General features: G+C 38.5%; 1 protein-coding gene across 1 annotated transcript; it reads left to right on the top strand.

Moving 5' to 3' along the window:
• The first annotated feature begins 1,009 nt into the window (after positions 1-1,009).
• Positions 1,010-23,248, top strand: LOC137201125 (myosin-4-like). The gene is made up of 38 exons (XM_067616014.1): positions 1,010-1,549; positions 1,719-1,862; positions 1,978-2,134; positions 2,971-2,998; positions 3,085-3,199; positions 3,293-3,385; positions 4,162-4,225; positions 4,319-4,417; positions 4,547-4,650; positions 5,835-5,973; positions 6,107-6,225; positions 6,314-6,463; positions 6,542-6,712; positions 6,796-7,102; positions 7,207-7,280; positions 8,049-8,136; positions 8,214-8,331; positions 8,465-8,588; positions 10,289-10,425; positions 11,468-11,723; positions 12,305-12,547; positions 12,647-12,823; positions 12,927-13,072; positions 13,715-13,805; positions 13,895-14,284; positions 14,376-14,502; positions 14,595-14,713; positions 15,790-15,986; positions 16,062-16,245; positions 16,341-16,506; positions 16,596-16,720; positions 16,798-17,106; positions 17,199-17,402; positions 18,681-18,806; positions 18,932-19,102; positions 19,186-19,290; positions 19,410-19,505; positions 19,614-23,248. The coding sequence occupies exons 1-38, from the start codon at positions 1,349-1,351 to the stop codon at positions 19,782-19,784; spliced, it is 5,835 nt and encodes a 1,944-aa protein (XP_067472115.1). The 5' UTR covers positions 1,010-1,348; the 3' UTR covers positions 19,785-23,248.
• The last annotated feature ends 277 nt before the right edge of the window (positions 23,249-23,525 follow it).

Here is a 23,525-nt window from a genome sequence, read left to right on the forward strand (position 1 = left end):
ACGAATCTTCATTCCCACCAAACCATTATCTATCAGAGAGTTATTTCATTTTATGCTCTCAACAAGTATTAAAATCAAATTGGATGTTTCTGGCTTTTGGCTGATTTGCTTCACTTACTTTACTTACAATAAAATACACACTAATTTACATTTTTATTATCTAAATATGCTGGATTTAACCAAACGGCTGATTGTTAGCAGCTGTCAAACAATCAAACAAACAAGAAAAGAGAAAAGAAAATTGAGACAAAATGCAGACAAAAATAACTCGTACACAATTTTTTCACTGTAAACACTTTCATGCTCCTGTGGATGTCATCCAGGTCATAACCGCTCAGCTTTGGATCCAACTTGTATCAGTATCTGATGTTAGACATGTAGCCAGAACAGGAGAAATGTCTTCTTTGTGTTTAGTGCCCTCTTCAAGAGGGGGACACACAAAATAAATCTTGTGCAGTGGTCCTTGGCTCTGTAGAAAAGCCTAAAAAGCCAAATACATCATGCAAACAATTCAAGTGCATGTAACAGTCATAACTTTTACATAACAACAGCTAAGACCAAACATCACAAAGGAGAACAAAATATAGTGTTACAAGCCAATAGAAGAAGAAAAGACAACATACAAAAGAATCAGTATTGAACATCAACAAGCAGAAACATCTTTAACAAATGTGGGTTAATCGAGACAAGCCTCTGTCTGGAATGTGCTAAATGTTGCCCGTCAACCCCGGCTGCCCCCAACACAAACCCAAACAGTCCTGTGTAATCAGCTCTGCTCCCCAGACAGCCAATGCCAGAATTTCAGCGATGCCCTAACAGACCTAATCTTCCCTGATCCCAGAAAATGAGGCCCGCCGTGTCGGGACCGTAAGCCCTCTAAGCTATCGTCCTTAGCATTCATTGCTTTTTTTTAATGGACAGTCTGAAGGATTACAATTGAAACTGTTTAAAAGTGACACAATACAGCTATACATAGACAGTTCCTAAATACAAAATGGACATACTTGACTTTTCCGAGTTGGCGTAGAAGCCAGATCTCCAAATATAGGAGAAGCTGTGAAAGCAGGAGTGAAAAAAGCCTGACCATCTCTTATAAAAGCTGTCAAAGTCTTGTTAGGGGTGAGGTATGTCTGTGGCGTATTGTTGAAACAGTTAACAACAGTACAGAGTCACATTCAAAGGCTCTGAAACGTTCTCTGAGCCTTGTTGGATTCGATCATCTTATAACCTTTATTTAAGGTCTGCAACATTCAAGTAAGTATGATGCTACAGCCATTTCTTCCATTCTTTTTGGTTTAAATTATTTTTCAGTGTATGTGTTTGTCCTGATGATGCAGGTGGAAAAAAAATGAGTGATGCCGAGATGGAGATATTTGGGGTTGCTGCCCCGTACCTGCGTAAATCAGAGCGGGAAAGAATCGCAGCGCAGAACATGCCGTTCGATGCCAAAACAGCCGTCTTTGTGCCTGATCCGAAGCAGGAGTACGTCAAGGGAAAAGTCAAAAGCCAAGACGGCTCTAAGGTCACTGTGGAGACTGAGGATGGAAAGGTGGATGAATTTTGTAGCGTTTTATCTGTTTTTTTTCATTCAGAGAATCAAATCTGAAGCAGTCAGGGAGATTGAAGAACATTTGTAGGCTTTTACATCACATTTCCTCACTTTTTTCTAACCTTTATCTATCTATCTCCCATTTAATTCACTGGATGTTTGAATTCAGGTTGTCACAGTGCACCAGGACGACATTCGCCCCATGAACCCTCCTAAGTTTGACAAGATCGAAGACATGGCTCTGCTGACGCATCTGCATGAACCAGCAGTGTTGTTCAACCTCAAGGAGCGCTACACTGCCTGGATGATCTACGTAAGGACAAATATATGAAATCTAATTATATTTCATTCAAAACTTGATAAACGTCCTACAATTTGAGTCATTATTTCCTTATCGTGGTGGTTTTTGTCTTGCCGTTTGTTCACAGACCTATTCTGGGCTCTTCTGTGTGACTGTGAACCCCTACAAGTGGCTTCCAGTTTACAACCCGGAGGTGGTGGCCGGGTACCGCGGGAAGAAACGCCAGGAGGCCCCCCCACACATCTTCTCCATCTCTGATAATGGTTACCAGTACATGCTCACAGGTCTGGTCTCATCGTAATACCTGCCATATGCCTGTTATTATTAATTCTGCCCCTATCTGACTAACTCTAGCTGGTTTAATTTGAATAATTGAAGCTTCCTTGATATTATTGGAACGTTAAAAGCATCATCAAGTTTACACGACTGATTTCTACAGAAGAAAACGCAACTATCAGCGTGATTTATTAAAGTTACTACAAGGAAGTTTCATTTTGTGTTGATTTAGTGTTTTCCTGGAATGAAGACTGCGTTTCCCATGAGCACCACTGCCTCATGATCATCAAGAGGCCTAATTTTTCCTCACTAAAGCTAGACCAAATTGTCTTAACTTGTTGACTAAAGTTAGACTAAAATGATAATTAAAATGTAACTAAAACTAATTAAACATTTCATCAGAGGAAAATCTAAGGCACAACCATTAGGGTGCTAAAGATTGCTAATAATACACCTTGAAACAAATAATTAAACTTCAAAAACTAGACTAAATTGGCTCAAGTTGTAGACTAGCAAAAGATTAAAAGATTGAAATAACTCAGATGTGACTAAAACTAATTAAAAGTTTCATTAGAAGAAAAACTAAGGTACAAACATCAGGGTGCTTAATGAATGTTTGCTGCAGAAAGAAAACTTTAAAAAGAACAAAGAGACTGAAATTGGTTTTAGTTTCTGACTAAAACTTATGGTAAGGTTTGATTAAAAAAGACTAAACATAAATAAAATAACATAATAATAATTAAGAAAACATAATCATCAAAATAAACACGGATAAAAACCTCAAATGATCCTCAAATACAGTTGAAATATATCAATGTCCACCCAATTTCTTTCCTTTTAACAGATCGAGAGAACCAGTCTATCCTGATCACGTAAGTATGACTTTATATGTTGTTTACTTACAAGTCTTTTATTTACTTTATTTCCCATCATTCATATCATGCTGTACTTTTGTCAGTGGAGAATCCGGTGCTGGAAAGACGGTCAACACAAAGCGAGTCATTCAGTATTTTGCAACAATTGCATCATTCGGTGACTCGAGCAAGAAGGAGCAACTCCCGGGCAAAATGCAGGTTCAGTCATATCTTACATTAAAAAGTGAAATTATATATGTTGCAAAAACTACTATAAAAACACAAGCTTTTATTCTTGAATTTATATTCCAGGGAACTCTGGAAGATCAAATCATCCAGGCCAACCCTCTGCTGGAGGCTTTCGGGAATGCCAAGACTGTGAGGAATGACAACTCCTCTCGATTTGTGAGTTTAAATGTGATTAGTGTGGAATCCGAGAGATGCCATGATCGCAGTTGTAGTTTTTTATTCTGTTATCTCGAGATAATGAGAAAATTAATCAGGTCTTAGAAAACAACTTTGTTATATTGATATAACGAGGTGATTAACTTGTGATAACATGATTTTTTTTTTTTATTATGTTGGCCATTCTCAGCTTCCATACATCCAAGCAGCTTTTAATTGAAATATACTGTAACTTCTATGTTAAACTTAAATAATAATTTAACTTTAAATGATAAAATATAAACTGCACCACAGTTCCCAGAATTTGTGCCCTCAATTTTAGCTACAAATTTAATCAGTACGGAAGCTGAGAGTGGCCACTATTGCATTTAGTTTCTTTAATCCTGTTATAATGAGACAATGATGTCCGTTATCATAAGAAAACAATATTGATGTAATACGCTGATTAACTTGTGATCGTCAGATATTCTCAGTTTCCATATGTCAGAGCTGTTTTTGGTAGAAATGTATTGCAACTTATATGTCTAACTTAAATAATAATTTTACCTTAAATTCTTAAGGCTAAGTATGGAAGTTGAGAGTGGCCATGATTGCATTTCATTTTTAATCCTGTTATCTTGAAATAATGAGAAAATAATTATGATTTTCAGAAACGCAATTTCAAAAAAATAATTACAACACTGGCGGGTCTCAGTTCATATATCAGAACAGGATTTAGTTGAAATATACTGTAACTTATATGTCAAACTTAACTAATAATTTAATACCTTTTCCAGGGAAAATTCATTCGCATCCACTTTGGAACAAAGGGGAAGTTGGCATCAGCTGATATTGAAACTTGTAAGTTTGCTTATATCAGTGTCATAAATATTCCACTGCTACTCTTAGTTTTGTAAAATATATTTAATCTCTGTTTATGCTTTATGCTTTTAGACCTTCTGGAAAAATCCAGGGTGACGTTTCAGCTGCCGGCAGAGAGGAGCTATCACATCTTCTATCAGATCTTGTCAAACAAGAAGCCTGATTTAATTGGTAAATATACTATATATATATATATACATATATATATATACATATGTATTATACTATACCGATGACCTGAGCTGTCTTATTTGTTTATTATTCTATATTTTATTTGTTTTCCTTTGTGTTTCATCTTAGAGATGCTGCTGATAACCACCAATCCGTATGACTATCCTTTCATCAGCCAGGGTGAAATCACTGTGCTGAGCATCAATGACACAGAAGAGCTGGTGGCCACAGATGTGAGTGTCCATGGGTCATAACATATATGTAGGGCTGGACAATGTGGTCAAAATTATGAAATAAAAAATAGTTTTCTGAATGAATATATATCTCTATATGGCAAATATGCGACCAATCACATATAAGTTATTGTTCAATGTTGTAAACTCTGTTCCAGTGTCATGCAATACATCAGACAAAACTTTTAAAATTCTTATTAAACCCTGAATGATCAAACTTTTGAAAAGATATGGTTTGATTTTTTAAAAAAGTATCATAAAATTTGAGTGTGACTGTTTTTTTGGGATCTGAAAAAAGGAGATGAAGTTATCTTTAGATGGAATTAATATTGAAAAGGTATCTGAAATTAAATTCTGGGGTGTAATTATAGACCATAAACTCTCTTTGAAACCTCACATAGCTTATATAAAGACAAACTAAGTACACGTTGGACCACAAGGCACTTCAGATGTTTTATTTTTCACTTATTTTACCATATTTTAGTTACTGTATAGAGGTTTGGGGCATCACAAATACTGTAAAACTAATGTAAAACTATTATATACACTACCTAAAAGAGCAGTGAGAGTTATAGACGTGGATTCAAGGGAGCATACTAACAAACTATTTATCAAGTCATGGGTCATAAAACTGAATGATTTAGTGGAATTATGTACAAAGTCAAAAACAGATTATTGCCTGAAAATGTACGAGGTTGAAGGAAATATTATTTTAAAACCTGATATGCATGTACTTCATTGAAGCAGAGATTCATTTCACTGTGCAGAATCAAACTGGAATCATTTCAAATGTTGTTCAACTATTCAATTTAAGCAAATGTACAGAGATCAGATATTTGGACGATGTGAACAAAATAAGTAATGTTTATGTTTTGTCTTCCGTCTTTGGTGTTTTGATATGTGCACATGTGTCTTAAATGATTGTTGAAAGTACTGGCAGACCTTCTAGACCATTTAGGTAATATAAGACTTCCCTTCCCCCTGCTCCTTTTCAATCATGGAATGTGTATAAGAAGGATGAAAAATTGATTTGATAAGCTTGACTTAATTACAGTTTGGTTGTAATAATTAATTTGGACGACAGAATCATGTAAAACAACGCCAGAATATCTTAATATCATCATGATACGATTCCACTGACAGTTGATAAACTAAGACTGTGCTAATTATAATGCTTCCACCAGAGTGCCATTGACATCCTGGGGTTTAACACGGAGGAAAAGGTCGGCATCTACAAGCTGACTGGTGCTGTGATGCACAACGGGAACATGAAGTTCAAGCAGAAGCAGCGGGAGGAGCAGGCGGAGCCAGACGGCACCGAGGGTGAGACGACTGAGCTGTTACTGCAGCTTTGAATTAAAACCGAATGAAGCGACATCACAGTTTCACATGTCATCACTCTACTTCTCAAGCCTAGTGTGTGCTTTACAAATAAAACTATATATACATCCTATAGTGGCTGACAAAGTGGCCTATCTCATGGGTCTGAACTCCGCTGATCTGCTGAAAGCACTGTGTTACCCTCGAGTGAAGGTTGGGAATGAGTACGTCACCAAAGGCCAGACTCCACAGCAGGTACAGTATATATTTCTACATCTGAAAACATATTTTCACCACAATCAATCCGAGTAAAAGGTCACTGAAAAAGATGTTTGATTCTCAGGTGAACAACGCCATGGGTGCCCTGTCTAAGGCCGTGTACGAGAAGCTGTTCCTGTGGATGGTCACGAGGATCAACCAGCAGCTCGACACCAAACTTCCAAGACAGCATTTTATTGGCGTCCTGGATATCGCAGGGTTTGAGATTTTTGAGGTGATTCATGCCTCTGTATGTCTCTTTCTACTAATATCAATATTTATTTGATTAATGAAATGTTGCTGTTTAATTCAGATGAACAGTCTGGAGCAGCTGTGCATCAACTTCACCAACGAGAAGCTGCAACAGTTTTTCAACCATCACATGTTTGTGCTGGAACAAGAAGAATACAAAAAGGAAGGGATTGTGTGGGAGTTCATCGACTTCGGCATGGACCTGGCAGCCTGCATTGAGCTCATTGAGAAGGTACATCACCTTTTTATCAACTCACATATTCAGAGAAATAAAGCAAGTGAATAAAACACCAATATATACTGTCTGTCCTGCAGCCGATGGGTATTTTCTCTATTCTGGAAGAGGAGTGCATGTTTCCAAAGGCGACTGACGGCTCCTTCAAGAACAAGCTTTACGACCAACACCTGGGGAAGAACATCATCTTTCAGAAACCCAAACCTTCCAAAGGAAAGGCGGAGGCTCACTTCTCACTGATGCACTACGCCGGCACTGTAGACTACAACATCAGCGGCTGGCTGGAGAAAAACAAGGATCCGCTAAATGACACCGTGGTGCAGCTTTATCAAAAAGCTTCCCTTAAACTGCTGTCTCAGCTTTTTGCCACATACGCATCTGCCGACGGTCAGCTCACTTTTAATGACGAACATCATTCAGATCACAGAAATACTACAATGACAACATGTGCTGTAATTATGTTTAATATGTGGGTTCTTTTGTTTCTGTAGCTTCTGCTGATGGAAGTAAGAAAAGTTTCAAGAAAAAGGGATCTTCTTTCCAGACGGTTTCTGCTCTCTTCAGGGTAATAACCAATAATAAGATAACAGAAGAAGGATTTACAGTGATAATGTATTTTTTTGGTGGTAATGTGTGTATTGATGCACACACTTAGCAGACAAAGACATTGTTTTTGGAAATATTGAGGTCATAAATCCAAGCAGCCCTCCCCCGACCCCAGGATAAAATATAGAAAAGACACAAAAATTCAGCAAAAATTTGTATTAATTCGGATATTCTTCTATGTTTAATTCATTTATATATATATATTTTAAACTTTATTTTTTACATTTGTTGAAAAACGGTCCCATTTTCCTCTACATGATTGTCTAAAAGCTGTTTTCGTTACACTGCTGCATTAATTTGTTTCTTCTTTTCTCTAAAAATTGACAAATCTAAGCATGCTGAGTCTAAAAATATTATCTGCCTTTTAAAAATCAACAACATGTAATTAAATTATAAAATGTAAACTGTACCTCAGCTCCCCAAATTTGTGTCCTCAATTCTAGCTGCAACTCCGGACACGTGAGGCAACACGTCACATGAATTAAAGAGTCGAGAACAACAGCAAAACACGCACAAGTTTAGACAAAGATTTTCAGCCACAATAGAACATGAACATAAGTTAAACCTTCGACAACAGAAGACAAAGTCCTTTGTTTATTCTTTGTAGCTGATTTTGCTCTTCAGAAAACCTTTTTTTCACACATCAAGCTGTCAAATGAACCAGTTACCTGCAAGATAAAATGAGCAGCACTTTTAAGTTTAAGTGTTGCCTTTTTATCTCCTGCAGGAAAACCTTAACAAACTGATGGCAAACCTCAGATCCACACATCCACACTTTGTACGATGCATCATCCCAAATGAGACAAAGATACCAGGTAATAAAGAGAGAAAAATGGAGAATCTTAATTACATCTTCACTCCAAAGTTAACCTGAAATGTTTCGTCCATGTAGGCTCGATGGATCACCATCTGGTTCTGCACCAGCTGCGCTGTAACGGCGTGCTGGAAGGAATCAGGATTTGCAGGAAGGGCTTCCCCAGCAGGATCCTCTATGGAGATTTCAGACAGAGGTAACACACTGACCAGAAACACCAAAACTCAGGTTTCATCAAATTTATGATATCAGCATAAACCCTTTGAGATGTAATCATGTAGTTTTCAAGGTGGTTCCAAAACATTCACTCACAACTGTTTCTGAGACAGATACAGGATCCTGAATGCCAGCGCGATTCCCGAAGGGCAGTTTATCGACAGCAAGAAAGCTTCAGAGAAACTGCTCTCCTCCATTGATGTGGACCATTCCCAGTACAGATTTGGATACACAAAGGTATTTTTAAGACAAATGAGTATGTGTGTACCTGCATCTGTATTAGAGGTTGTGAGTATGATGGTATTTTATTAGATATCAGACATGAACAGCAACTTTGTTTAATGATAACTTTATATACATATATATATACTTTATATATATATATGTATATAACAAAAGAACATATAAATAATCGATACATTTTTAAATTAAAGCGTCAAAGCAAAATGCAATAATGTCCACAGGAAAAAGATAAAGGGAAAGAAAAGGAGATTGTTGTGGAAATTGTCTGAAAACACTAAACACACATATGAAATAATACACAAAACACTGTTGGGTTTGAAGATTAAACAATTGTTATTGTACAATAAGGAGACAGAACACACAAAGATTTGCATCAGTTCGTCTCAGCGAGCAAAAAGCAAACCCCGTTCTATTATAGTTGGAGAAGGAACCATCTGTGATTGGTCAAATCCATAGACTGTATAAAAATATGGACGTAGTTACCGTGACGTCACTCGTTGGTTTCTGAAGAGCGGTTTTGAAGCCCAAAGCGAGCCGCTCCGGCCGTCGCCATCTTGGCAGCGCGTGACACTGCCTAACTCCCAACCAATCAAAAATGGGCAAAGAGGCGGGCCGAATGGCTGAAACAAGCCACCTAGCGGCTGGCGGACCTGTCACTCAAAGCAACCATGTCCTTCATTATGCAGAAATTTACGGCTTAATAAAACTTAAACGGGTGAGTTATAAAAGAATTCACCCCCCGTACAGTTGTCATGAAAGGGGAAATTAGTTAAAGAGACTACCAGGCTGTAAACATGTTTATTTCTGCTGTAAAGTTGGGCATTTTAACATGGGGGTCTATGGGGATTGACTCGCTTTCGGAGCCTCAAGTGGCCATTCAAGGAACAGGATTCAACATTCAAGGATTACAGCCAATGGCAAAGAGCCACGAGTTACATTTACATGCACATGTATATTAACAAGGAGCCACATCACCTAAAGACACAAATCAAGGACGAGCCTCAAGCCATAATGTGGCCTTCGACTCCTCAACATGTTCCGTTTACTGCAAGACGCAGAGATTTACCTTCTTGAGGATGAAACAGGATAGAGAACAATAACAAAAGAACATATCTGTCCAAAGGCAAACACGTTAACGAGTTACAGAGAAAATGTAATAATCTCACTTCACATTTGTATATTAAAATGATAAGCCAATCCTTTCATCTTTCATTACTTTTACAAGATCAATAGGGAAATTAATGAGTGTTAGGAGATAGAAGATAAGAGATAAAAGACGATAAAAGATGACATCACATAAAAGCACATCTCATGGTTTAGTCAGAATTTGTTGAATCTGACTTTGACAACTCATACAAGCAAACCTGTCAGAGAAAATTCAGAGAGAAGAATACAAAAGAAAAGTTCTCTCATAAGGTCCAATGATGCCACAAATTGAACTGTTTCATGATGTGACCTGTGAATATTTTCTTCATTTTTTTGGCCTGATGGATTCAAACATACATCAGACATTCTGACATTTATCTGTCAAGTTACTGCAGTTCCCAACATGGATTTCCACCTCACTAATGCCTGAATACTGACTCAAACGATCTACTTCAGTGTAAAATTGTTAATTAAAAAGTCAGGAGAAGTTTCTGAATCCATGCCACGTAACTGAAATGATCTGAAATCCAGCTCCATTGAACTTGCAGGTGTTTTTCAAAGCCGGCCTGCTGGGTCTGCTGGAGGAGATGAGAGATGAGCGGCTGGCTGTGCTGATGACTCGTATCCAGGCTGTGGCCAGAGGTTACGTCACCAGGCTGAGGCTCAAGGAGATGTCAAAGAAAAGGTCTCAGAGAAATGTTTTTCATTTCATATAAGTGGAACTTCAGTTAAATTAATGGATGTAACATTTCTGGAGCACCAATGTACAGAGGTGTTATCCAGATTTAATTAATTACATAAGAAATATCTGATAAATTGAGGGAGGATTTTACAACTGGGTCAATTAGTTGTAAAATTATTTGTCTTTCATATTATTTTAATTTAATGATTATTAACAGTGGGAAATATGCTGCTCTTCCCAGAAAATGTGTTTTTTAAAGTTGAGTTTACATATCTCAAGGAGACGTATCTTAAAGCAGCTAAATTGTTATTTTTCATAATAACAATGTACAAAATGACAGTGTGTAATGTGTTAGTCAGGGCTCGTAGTGATGAACCTACAGAGAATTATCAGCGACTCCGCAGCTCCTCTCAGCTTTACGGAGCTTTATAGTGACTTTCAGCTCGTTGTTTATCTGTCCGGCTGCAACTTTACTGTTTTGGTTCACTCTCAGCGCTCTCATAGCATTGTTTTGGCCCACAGCCGGCAGCTGTTTTCAGAGAAAAAGCTCTAAAAAGCCACTGTACACTACCTGCTCAGCACCAAACGTCAAACAGACACAGTTAGCTGTAGGATAGCTGCTGAACATAGTGGAGCATTTAGCAGCTAAAGAGCCAGATATTTCCCTCAGGAGGTGGTGGAGACCAAACACAGAGCTAAAAGAGAGTGAATATTGGACTTACATTCACCAGGTGGACAGAAACACGACTCCAAATGAATGATAATGTAATGATAATAATAATAAAAAATAATTTGGCCAAAAAATCAGTTAATGCAAGTTTAAAATCATTTGTTTTTTTATCCCTGTCTAACTCCATAAGTACTTTTTTCTCTCTTTCTTGAACTTTCTTGAACTCTTTTGAAAGTAAACGATTTCACTCAGACATCTGATTTTTTTTTTAATTAGTTATGGAAAGCCTTGAAAAGTTAATTCAGGTTTTCATCAAAGTCCCGGTTGAATCCTGTCAACAGGTTGTTAAAAGAATTTTCTTTTTTCACTCTTTAGAGAGTCAATTTTCATCATCCAGTACAACATCCGCTCATTCATGAATGTGAAGAACTGGCCTTGGATGAGGCTTTTCTTCAAGATAAAGCCTCTGTTACGAAGCGCGGAGGCTGAGAAGGAGATGCAGACCATGAAAGAGGAATTCTCACGACTCAAGGAAGAGTTTGCAAAGTCGGAGGCCAGGAGGAAGGAGCTGGAGGAGAAGATGGTCATGCTCGTCCAGGAGAAAAATGACCTTTACCTTCAAATCCAAGCAGTATGTAAACACTCAGCTCTGCGTAGAACAAAGTGGTCTGTTTGTATTGATTTAGCTCTGTCAGATAAAGAGATCGGGGGGGGAAAGAGACATGTTTTCTACAATTCAGAAACATGATCAATAATGAGGTAAGATAAGAGGAAACTTCATTGATCCCGGCGGTGAAACCAGACACTGCAAAAGCAAAATAGACCAAAGTGAAAATAGAATAAAGTTAAAGTACGGAGCAGATGACGATCATAACACTAGAATATGTTATGAGAAAATTGTATTTCTGAATTTCAACAAGGTATATAAACTGTAAAAATACATTTAAAATACAGTATGTGCAATTTTAAAACGTAAAAATTAGTCAGAACCAACCAAATTGGGAAAAATAGTGTTTTTGACAATATACACAGCACACAATATGTGAAAATGTGCAAATAACTGTATGTAAATACTTATACTGTAACAAATATTGTAATAACACAACAAAAGAGCTGAAAAAGAATAAAATTAACACAACAATGATCGTCTATAGTTAAACAGTCCACTTTTACTGCACTATAATAATCCATCATCATGTTTCTGTACTTTAGGAAAGGGAGAACCTGTGCGATGCCGAGGAGAGGTGTGAAGGTTTGATAAAGAGCAAGATACACCTGGAGGCCAAAGTCAAAGAGTTCTCGGAGAGGATAGAGGAAGAGGAGGAGATCAATGCCGAAATCACTGCTAAGAAGAGGAAGCTGGAGGATGAATGTTCAGAGCTCAAAAAAGACATAGACGACTTGGAACTTACCATCGCCAAAGTAGAGAAGGAGAAATATGCCACAGAAAATAAGGTGCCTTTCAAAGAGGTTTCGGTTTTATTCCAGATTATAAGAAAACATATCAGCCCTGTCGTGTTAGTTGTTGTTTAAAAAAATTGCTTCTTTCTTTAGGTGAAGAATTTGATAGAGGAGTTAACCACTCTGGAGGAAAATATGCTGAAGTCCTCAAAGGAGATCAAAGCTTTGCAGGAGGTGCACCAGCAGACACTGGATGACCTTCAGGCTGAGGAGGATAAAGTTAACTGTCTAATGAAGACGAAGATCAAGTTAGAGCAACAGGTTGATGATGTAAGTATGAGAAGGTCTCTTGTGTGAGATACAGTATGTGCAGCACTTCTTCATTTGCATGGTTTCCACGTGGTTCAGTGGTTGACATAAATGTCTCTTGCAGCTGGAGGGCTCACTGGAGCAGGAGAAGAAGGTGCGTGCAGACTTGGAGAGATCCAGAAGAAAACTGGAGGGGGATCTGAAGCTGTCCCAGGAAACCATAATGGACCTGGAGAATGAAAGACAGCAAATGGAAGAGAGACTGAAAAAGTACATTGTTTATTTGTTATTCATCGCCACAATCCCAAAAATTTATACAAAGATATACAAGTAGCTTTTATACTGCTGCAGCTTTAGTTGAGACTCAGACGTAATAAAGGTTTGCATAAGGAAGAACATGAAATATATCAACATCTATGATGATGATGATAATAATGAAAGGAGTTGTTTGTTTTCACAATACTCTTCTATAAAACTAAAAAAAAAAACACTATATACCAACATTTTTAGCAATTCAAGTGTAAACAAGACAAAGAGATAGCAGCTTTGTGAGGCTGTACTTATGTTGTGTTCATGTCCTGTGGGATTGATGGGAAAGATACAAACTCAGGAGGGTTGTATGACAACTGAATTGGTTATATGAGGGTTTAAAATACTGTGTAGAGCTGTGTGTAGAAACTTCACCAAAAAACACAAATGTGAACCCCATGGTGGCACTAGAAAAAAGTCAACGGATCACCAAAGTCATTTCATCAGAAATGTCATAGCAGTCTAATATTTGTTCACATATTTCAGACTGGACCAAAGTGGTGATGCAACAGTCCGACATTGTTGTTAGCATGACTAAATGAGCCAATTGAAGTGAAATTTTAGTGACAAAATCTATGCACTGAAAATAACACTTCTTTTCAGAAAGGACTTTGAAATCAGCAACCTGCAGTGCAAGATTGACGATGAGCAAGCCCTTGGCACTCAACTGCAAAAGAAGATTAAAGAACTTCAGGTATGTTTTATTATTTAACCACAGCAGACCTATTTCAACACATTTTCTTTCATATTTTAAGTAGACAAATTATTACAACTTGACTGTAGGCTCGCACTGAAGAGCTGGAAGAGGAAATCGAGGCTGAGCGCTCGGCGAGAGCCAAAGTAGAGAAGCAGAGGTCTGATCTGTCCAGGGAGCTGGAGGAGATCAGCGAGAGGTTGGACGAGGCCGGAGGAGCCACCGCCGCTCAGGCTGAACTCAACAAGAAGCGAGAAGCGGAGTTTCAGCGGCTTCGTCGTGATCTGGAAGAGTCCACCCTCCAGCACGAATCCATTGCTGCGACTCTGCGCAAGAAACAGGCCGACAGTGTTGCAGAACTCAGCGATCAGATAGACAATCTTCAAAGGGTCAAGCAGAAACTGGAGAAGGAGAAAAGTGAGCTGAAGATGGAAATCGATGACATGGCGAGCAACGTGGAGAGTGTTCTGAAAAGCAAGGTAAGAGACTGTCTATCAAAAAGGCATGAATGTCTTTCCACACTTTTGTGTGTTTCATCTTGTTCGTGATAACCAAAACTGAATTTTTCAGGCTAATCTGGAGAAAACGTGCAGAACCCTTGAAGACCAAATGAATGAATACAAGACCAAATCAGATGAAGCCCAGAGGTCGCTGAGTGATTATACGACACTCAATGCTCGTCTACAAACAGAAAACGGTAGGTTTCTGTTTATAAAAACTGAAAAAGGATACTAAAGATCACTTAAGATGTGCAGATGGGTCAGTTTGTATCATCTTTGTCTTGAATAGGTGAACTTTCACGTCTGCTGGACGAGAAAGAAACTACTCTTTCCCAGTTGAGCAGAGTGAAATCCGTGGGGAGTCATCACATCGAAGAGTTGAAGAGACTTTTGGATGAGGAAATAAAGGTCTGAAAAACACAATTAAGCCTGATATACTGTGTATATTTGGTATATATGTCAGAAAATGGTAAAAGATGCCCAACACAGTTTTCTAGAAGCTAAGCTGAAGTCGTTAAATTGCTTGTTTTGACTGCCGAACAGTCCAAAATCTAAAGATATTCAGTTTATAATAATACAAAACAGAGAAATCCTCACATTTGAGAAGCTCAAGACTTAAACAATTCAACAATTGCCAGAATTGATGTAGTTTGATTTTCTTTTTTTGTCAATTTATCAATTAACTGTATAATTAATTCTCCACTAACACTGCATTCATGTCATCTGGGATGGATAGTGTTTGCGAGCTTTCACGTCATGTCGGCAGAATGGGAAGAATGGGAGTTGTTCCCATAGTAACGAGTCAGGAGTGTTATATACACTCACCATACAGCGAGTGAGTAAATTGTGTAGTTGCCACACTGCGAGCTGTCACACCCAATAATGTTAACACAGTTAAATGACAAAGTAGCCTTAATTAGTTAATTAATTCATTATTTCATTCTTAATTCATTAATTTCTAACTGTTTTTTGAACAAATTAAAGCAGTTGTGAACACATTGTCTAAACTATTTCAGTCTATTTTCAGTTTTATTTGTGTAAAATATCGGGTTTAATTACCTTGAACTTTCAACAGCGGTCTTTTGTTTACACTTCTGAAAATCTTTCTGGAAATGGGACACTCATAATAATACTCATAATAACAGTTTCATGTGAATGCAGCATAACCTACACTTGGGAGCTTTGCACATCTGAAGCCTGAAATCATAGCAAAAGACTCATAACAGCTACGACCCAGAAATCCTGTGAGGTGATATTAGCAATCAGCCAGGTGGGTCTGTAATATTTTATACCAAAGGATACTGAAGGAAGATGAGATGTAGTGTTGCTTAGTGCAGCTTCCTCTCAAAAGCGTGATTGAGGTAGTTCAGATTTTTGATTCATCACTTCCTGTGGATGGATGCTTGTTACTATTTTACATCATGTGAGGGGTGTTTTAATTGAGGCTATACACCAGATTTTTGTGTATGTTCTTGCTTTTTCAGGCAAAAAATGCCCTGGCTCACAGTTTGCAGTCAGCTCGACATGACTGTGAGCTGCTAAGAGAGCAATACGAGGAGGAACAGGAGGCCAAAGCTGAGCTGCAGCGCTGCCTGTCCAAGGCGAACAGCGAGGTGGCTCAGTGGAGAACCAAATACGAGACCGACGCCATCCAGCGTACCGAGGAGCTGGAGGAGGCCAAGTAAGAACTGTGCAGCATATTTCTGAAGTCAGTGCTGATGTTGTTTGTCTTAAACAATTTATCTATGGTTCAAAGGAAGAGGCTGGCCCAGCGGCTGCAGGAATCCGAGGAGATGACAGAGGCAGCAAATGTCAAATGTGCATCGCTGGAGAAAACCAAGCAGAGGCTGCAGGCTGAGGTTGAGGATCTCATGGTTGAGCTAGAAAGGTCAAACGCAGCTAATGCCACATTGGACAAGAAACAGAGGAACTTTGACAAGGTTTTTTTTTTTTCTTTTCTCTCCTCAGAAACACTTCCTCATTAGCATATTGTTGAGGCTGTGCTGATTACACATGCTGTTTCCTCCTCTGTTAGGTTCTGGCTGAATGGAAACAGAAATACGAGGAGAGTCAATCGGATCTGGAAGTTTCCCAGAGAGAGTCCAGAGTGCTGAGTACAGAACTCTTCAAGCTGAAAAACTCATACGAAGAGGCTCTGGATCACCTGGAGAACATGAAAAGAGAGAATAAAAATCTTCAACGTAAGGCTTCTAACTTGTTCTTTTGGTGCTGAGAAGCTGTAGTGATCGTGTTTTACTGATGAAGAACATGCTCTTCTGTACATTTTCAGAGGAGATCACCGATATCACTGATCAAGTTGGACAATCTGCTAAAACCATCCACGAGCTGGAGAAGGCTGCAAAGCAAGCCGAACAGGAGAAAAGAGACACCCAGGCGGCTCTTGAGGAAGTTGAGGTTTGTATTATGTCCTTACGTGCCACTATACCTTCAGTTTCATTAAAAATGATTATTACTTCTACTACTTCTTGTAGTCATCCCTGGAGCACGAAGAGGCAAAAATCCTGCACCTTCAACTGGAGCTGAACCAGATCAAGTCAGAAGTGGACAGGAAGGTGGCAGAGAAAGATGAAGAGATCGACCAGCTCAAGAGGAATTACCAGAGAACCGTGGACACTCTGCAGAGCACGCTGGACGCCGAGACGCGCAGCAGAAACGACGTGATCCGCATGAAGAAAAAGATGGAGGGGGATCTGAATGAGATGGAGATCCAGCTGGGTCACACCAACCGCCAGGCAGCCGAGGCGACCAAACAGCTGAGAAACCTGCAAACTCAGTTAAAGGTTTGGGTTAATGCGCCGGAAAACATAGAAATATTAACAGAAATGTTACACAAATGTAATGCTCCAAAACCTTTTGATCCTCTTTGATCCAGGACACCCAGGTCCATCTGGATGAAGCTCTCCACAGTCAGGAGGACCTGAAGGAACAACTGGCCATCGTAGAGCGTCGCAACAACCTGATGATGGCTGAGATTGAGGAGATGAGGGCGGCGCTGGAGCAATCTGAGAGAAGCCGCAAGCTGGCTGAGCAGGAACTGATCGACGTCAGTGAGAGGATTCAGCTGCTACACTCTCAGGTAGGACGGTACAAGACATAGCAGGGCATGGCAAGGATAGCTAATGGCAGTGCAGGGTCATTAGTTACTTACAGCTGTTGTGCAGATGTAGCACAAACTGTTGTCTTTGTGGCTCTGTGATTCACTCGCTCACAACCCTGTGCAACTCCGGTGTTTCAACAGAAGACAATGAGATGTTTCTGACATCTGGTTTATCCTGAGCAAACAAAAGATCAGAAGTGTTTCTGGCGTTATTAAGCCTGGATTGGTCTTCATCTTGATTCTGTCAGCTCAGGATATCCCGTCTTTCACTTTCATTTTAGCCTGCAGGTCATCATATAGTTTATTATTGTTTTAAGAATACCTGACTTGAGATAGTTTGACATTTTGGGAAATACAATAAATTTTTTTTTTGCCGAGAGTTAGACGTGAAGCTCAATACCACTCTGAAGTCTGTACAGTAAATGAAGTTACTGCCACTGTTAGCTTAGCCTAGCGCAAAGAACAGGAACAGGGGAAACAGCTGGCCTGGTTCTGTCTAAAGGCAGAAAATCTGCCTACCAGCACCTTTATAACTCACTAATTAATAAATTGTCACTTCTTTAAAAAATCTGTACGAAAACAAAGTATAAAAAACATTTTGAGGTTTTCCTGGGTGTTTTGCGCAGGACTTTTTATGTTGCTGAAAACCTGTCAGTGATGTCAAGACTCCACAAAGTGATCGTGCCCAGTTAAGAAATAGTGCAGCACATAACCTCCCGTAAAAGCACAACTTGTCATCTTTACAGTTTGGTTTTCGCACAGATAAAAAAAGAGATTAGTTTAGATTCATTTTGTCACACTAGCTGTTTCCCCTTATCTCCAGTGTTTGTGCTAAGCTAACCGGCTGCTGATCGTACAGATATGAAAGTGGTATCAGTCTTCTTATCTAACTCCCAGCAAGAAAGCTAATAAGATGTCAAACAATTATTTTAAGGCTGAAACTTTACAAAGTGCAGACAGTGATCACAAACCTGGATAAAGTGTTGTTTCTATCAGAATAACCTGACAAGCATATTCAGGTTTTTAAGGGCTTATCAGACTTCTGACTTCTTTTGAAACCAGGATATGATGTTTACATGTGCACTCATAAATATAACTTTCAGTATAAACCTATTAAATAATGACATTTAATAGGTTTTTTTAGGTAAACCTGTTTACCTATTAGCTTAACTGTAAAATCTGTAAATAATTGAATCTGTAAAAAATACTATTTCTTTGGTTCTAAATATACCTATTTAAATTATATGTATTGAGCAGAACACCAGCCTCCTAAATGCTAAAAAGAAGATGGAGTGTGATTTAGCTCAGCTGCAATCAGAGATGGAGGACACCATCCAGGAAGCGAGAAATGCAGATGAAAAGGCCAAGAAAGCCATCATGGATGTGAGTCTCTCTCTCTCTCTCTTCTATCCAATTCACTGTGGAGAGTCATTAATTCAAATGAGGAACCGCTCGACTCTGTTGGTTTTGCAGATTAAATTTCACAGTGAGTTCACATTTGCATACAGGCTGCCATGATGGCTGAGGAGCTGAAGAAAGAGCAGGACACCAGCGCTCACTTGGAGAGGATGAAGAAGAACCTGGAGGCCACAGTGAAAGACCTGCAGCAACGCCTGGATGAGGCCGAGCAGTTGGCTCTGAAAGGAGGAAAGAAGGAGCTTCAGAAACTGGAAACTAGGGTACGAATCAATAAAGGACAAAAACATTCTGTAGAAAAATAGAAAAACAATTTAAATTAGCTGTTTTTTTTTTTTTGTTTAAGGTCCGTGAGCTGGAAAATGAATTGGAGGCAGAACAGAAACGCAGCGGCGAGGCTATGAAAGGAGTGAGGAAATATGAGAGGAAAATTAAAGAGGTCACATATCAGGTAAGAGGTATATCCGGTTATATAACAGTGAATTTCACCAGTGAGGAGACTTGACTGCTTAAAGCGGAACAGAAAACAGGCGAAACGAGATATGAGAGCAATACTTTAAACTGTTTTAGGGTGAGGAGGAGAAGAAGAATGTGGCAAGACTTCAGGATTTGGTGAACAACCTGCAGCTGAAAGTGAAAGCATATAAGCGGCAATGTGAGGAGGCGGTGAGTAAAAATAAATGATTACTGTGTGAACTGTATGGCATGATGTGTACCTAAACACAAAACAAAAAAAAAAGTCTTCAATCATATATTGTTTTCTGTGTCATGCAGGAGGAACAAACCAGCATCCATTTGGCTAAATTTCGGAAGGTGCAACATGAACTGGAGGAAGCTGAGGAACGAGCCGATATCGCAGAATCCCAGCTGAATAAATTACGAGCGAAGAGCCGTGATGGTGTCGGAAAGGGCAATAGAAATCTGCACTTGTCCGATCCACTTTAGGGAATATAACAATGTATAGGATTTGGATAAAAATCCGACATTGAATCAGTAATAGTAATAACTAATAACTAAAATGGCATGGCAGTCAAACAAATCATAGTAAAAATGTAATAAACTGAACTTCTAGAGAGCTGTTAATGTAGTTAAATAATATTATTATGATGAGGGGAAGCATTTGATTAATGATGCGCTAATCACACTGATTAAAAATTTAACATTTCTAGTTATTAAAGTCTTTATTTTTCTTTTCCATGAGTGATAACATGAATAGTAACAAGAATTATTACATCATTAGTAAGAAAAAGAACAATAATCGCAAATTAATACAGTAGCATATCTAATAATATGAGACATTTTGTCTTTATTTAATAGTAAAGAGTAGCACTTATAATAATATAATAATAGAAACTGATAACAATATAGGTATAAAAATAAATCTACAACCATGCTAGCAGCTCTGAGGATGGTGCTTTGAGCTAAATGCTAATGTTAGCATGTTAACACATTAACAATGACATTGCTAACATGCTGATGTTTAGCAGGTGCAATGCTCACCATCACAGTTTAGTATGTTAGCATGCTAAAACGTGCTAATTAGCAATAAACACAAAATACAACTGAGGCTGATGGGAAAGTCTTTACAGGTATTTGGTCATTATACCTAAAAAATATCAAAAACCAACAGATAAAAATGTAATTTTTGTGCAGAGGTTCACCAAAGTCATCTGGATTCATCCTCTGTGGACCAATAATGTCAATTTCATGGCAATCAGTTTGTTGAGATATTTCAGTCTGGATCAAAGAGGAGGACCAACCAGCAGTCAGGCTGACAGTGATATCCATACAGCTAAAAATGATTAAGCTTTGTCACTGTTTACATCTCCGTATAGACAGACTGACTAGTCAGAACTGAACCATTAATATGTTCAGAAGAGAAGCATCTGGTCATCTTTCTGCATGGTTAATCCTGGGATCCGTCTAGACTGAGCTGGGTAAACAGTGACAGCTCAACATGTTCCAGAAATAGTGACTCTACACTGCAGTTATTTATGCATGAACATGAACTAAAACCTAATTATTCCCAAGACACAGAAAAATGCATTTCATGAAGGTCTGTGAAGTGTAACTGGACTTAATGGCAAATTGCTGAATGACAAATCCCTCATGAACATATCACATAATGATTTTATTATTTTATTTCATTTCATTTCCTTTATTTTGCTAGAAAAGTTAATTTTTCAATCAATAAAAGAACCAAAAATACACAGACAGTGACTTAAAAAATGAATCACTGTTTCTTATGTTAAAGGCTCAAGAAAAAGAACGATTCATCTTCAATTTGGAGTATTTCTTCCTTATTAACCTGTTACAAATTTATCAGAGTTTGATATGAATAAAAAATACCTCATCAACAGTCTTGTCCTGCTACCTGCAATAAAACTTGGCCGCCAACAGATGGAGACACTTTATCCATGTTTGACCTTATTCCTGAAACATGGAGCCAATAAAGACCATAAAAGCTGATGCTCAGGAGAATGTCTTTTATTTCACCCACATTTACATCCTGAATCTGTCAACAATCTTTATGAAGAGGTGGAAAGTAACTAAGTACATTTACTCAAGTTCCCTACTTAAGTACAGTTTTGAGATACTTGTACTTTACTTGAGTATTTCCATTTGATGCTACTTTATACTTCCACTCCACTACATTTCAGAGGGAAATATTGTACTTTCTACTCCACTACATTTATTTGACAGCTTTAGTTACTTTTCAGTTGAAGATTTGACACAATGGATAATATAACAAGCTTTTAAAATACAACACATTGTTAAAGATGAAACCGGTGTTTTCCAACCTTTTTGGCTTTTGACGTCTTACAAAAAGCAGTGTGTAGTCGGGGTCACATTTCACATGTCTATGAGTTGTTAACAGCTCCACCAAATAGTGATTTTTCCCTCTAAACTACTCACATGCTTTCATTTCAATAAATGTTCAAATGATCCAATATTTCACCAGAAATCAAAGATTAGAAAAAAAGTCCAAAAACTGAAATCAGATTTGTGTATCAGAACTTTGTTTTTTCTTCTTTCCTCTCCCATTAATCATCTCACGACCCCTCAGATTTATCTGCTGACCCTTTGGAGGGGCCCGACCCCTAGGTTGGGAACCACTGGACTAAACTAGCTAACTGTATATAAAGTAGTTGAAACTAGCTCCACCTCCAGCAGCTACAACAGTAACATGCTGCTCTAACACTGATGCTTCACTATTAATAATCTAATGATGTCATATATAATAATATATCAGTCAGAGGGACCAAACCACTACTTTTACTGCAATACTTTAACTACATCAAGCTCAAAATACTCATATACTTTCACTGTAGTAGGATTTTTCATGCAGGACTTTTACTTGTAATGGAGTATTTTTACATTGTTGTATTGGTACGTTTACTAATGTAAAGGATCTGAATACTTCTTCCACTGCTTTTATCAACAGAGAACAAAAAGGAAACACATAGCTGAGTAAAACTGATATCTGATACTCTAGATGAAAATATTTGGGGAGCTGAAATCTGAAATTTTCAGACATGCAGTAAGATAATAAGAACAGACACACACACACTCATTTATGCACACAAATGAAGACAAATGAATGCAGAATGGTCCCACTCAGACGCTGCTACCACGCTGGTGACTTTAACTTAAAACTGAGGCACACAGCTGATAATGAAAAGCTGCTCGTTAACACTGCAGTCACTCACCAATTCAACTGTAAAAAAAAAATCACATTAACATCGGCTCACGGCTTCAGCTGAAAGCCAAGAGATGAGATAAAAACCCGAGTAACACAGGGCTGACATTTGGGCATCGTAGAGAGCCTGCGAGTTCAAATGGACCTCATCAAAATCCACCTTTTTTCACTCCTGTCAGCGGCGCAGTAATCAGCAGCAGCTGGTATGTTCATGACATTTGTAGAAATCCCTGTCAAGCAGGGTTAGAGTTACTGCTGTGCATGTGTGACTTTCAGCAAGCAGGGGAGGGTTACGGGAACGACTGCTGAAGGTAACCTCCAAGTGACGAGAAAGTACAAAGACAAGGAGGAGGAGGAGGAGGAGGACTGGTGGTGCTCTTCAGGAGCTGACAGGTTGTTGTTTGCAACATCAGAAACAGGACACAAAGTGGACAGCCGGAGGGACAAACACTGTCCACCAGCTCCTCAACATTTACAGTCAGATTTCTGGATTGTTTACTCACCACACAGTGGACTGGAAGGCTTGTAGCAGGAGGATTTACAATGAGAACATGTACAGTATACAAACACAGAACAAGAATTCATTCATCTTATAGTATTTAGCATTTTCCAACTTGTTAAAGTGTTGCTGTCCAGCTCCAATTATGTCAATTCAAATTTAAACCTGCAGTCTGGAACTTTTGTCTCCGTCTTCTGGCCTTCAGCTCTGGCAAACCAATCACTGCTGGTTGATGTAAAACGCATCACGGTGCGCCAGCCCAAGAACGTCGCCTCAGACACCAAATTTAAAAACTTTGTGAACTGATGGTGATTGGCTTAGTCAGCATTGTGTGAACTTGTTTGGCTTGAATGTAACAGGGATGAAAACAGTACAAAAAGATCAGATAAATTTTGGTTTATTTTTTCAGATAAACTGAGGCATTAAATGTTTATTTATGGGCTGAGAGAGTTATCTCATTTCTTTATGTTATATATACTTAAAAATC

This window comes from Thunnus thynnus, chromosome 17 (assembly GCF_963924715.1).
Source record: "Thunnus thynnus chromosome 17, fThuThy2.1, whole genome shotgun sequence".
Lineage (NCBI taxonomy): Eukaryota > Metazoa > Chordata > Actinopteri > Scombriformes > Scombridae > Thunnus > Thunnus thynnus.

What these genes read in the sequence shown, in the direction of transcription:
- LOC137201125 (XM_067616014.1), top strand. Translation starts at nt 1,349, where the DNA reads ATGAGTGATGCCGAGATGGAGATATTTGGGGTTGCTGCCCCGTACCTG. An exon ending in AAGGCCAGACTCCACAGCAG is followed by an intron (nt 6,226 to 6,313) that starts GTACAGTATATA and finishes TTTGATTCTCAG; the next exon opens with GTGAACAACGCCATGGGTGC. An exon ending in TAGAGCAACAGGTTGATGAT is followed by an intron (nt 12,824 to 12,926) that starts GTAAGTATGAGA and finishes TGTCTCTTGCAG; the next exon opens with CTGGAGGGCTCACTGGAGCA.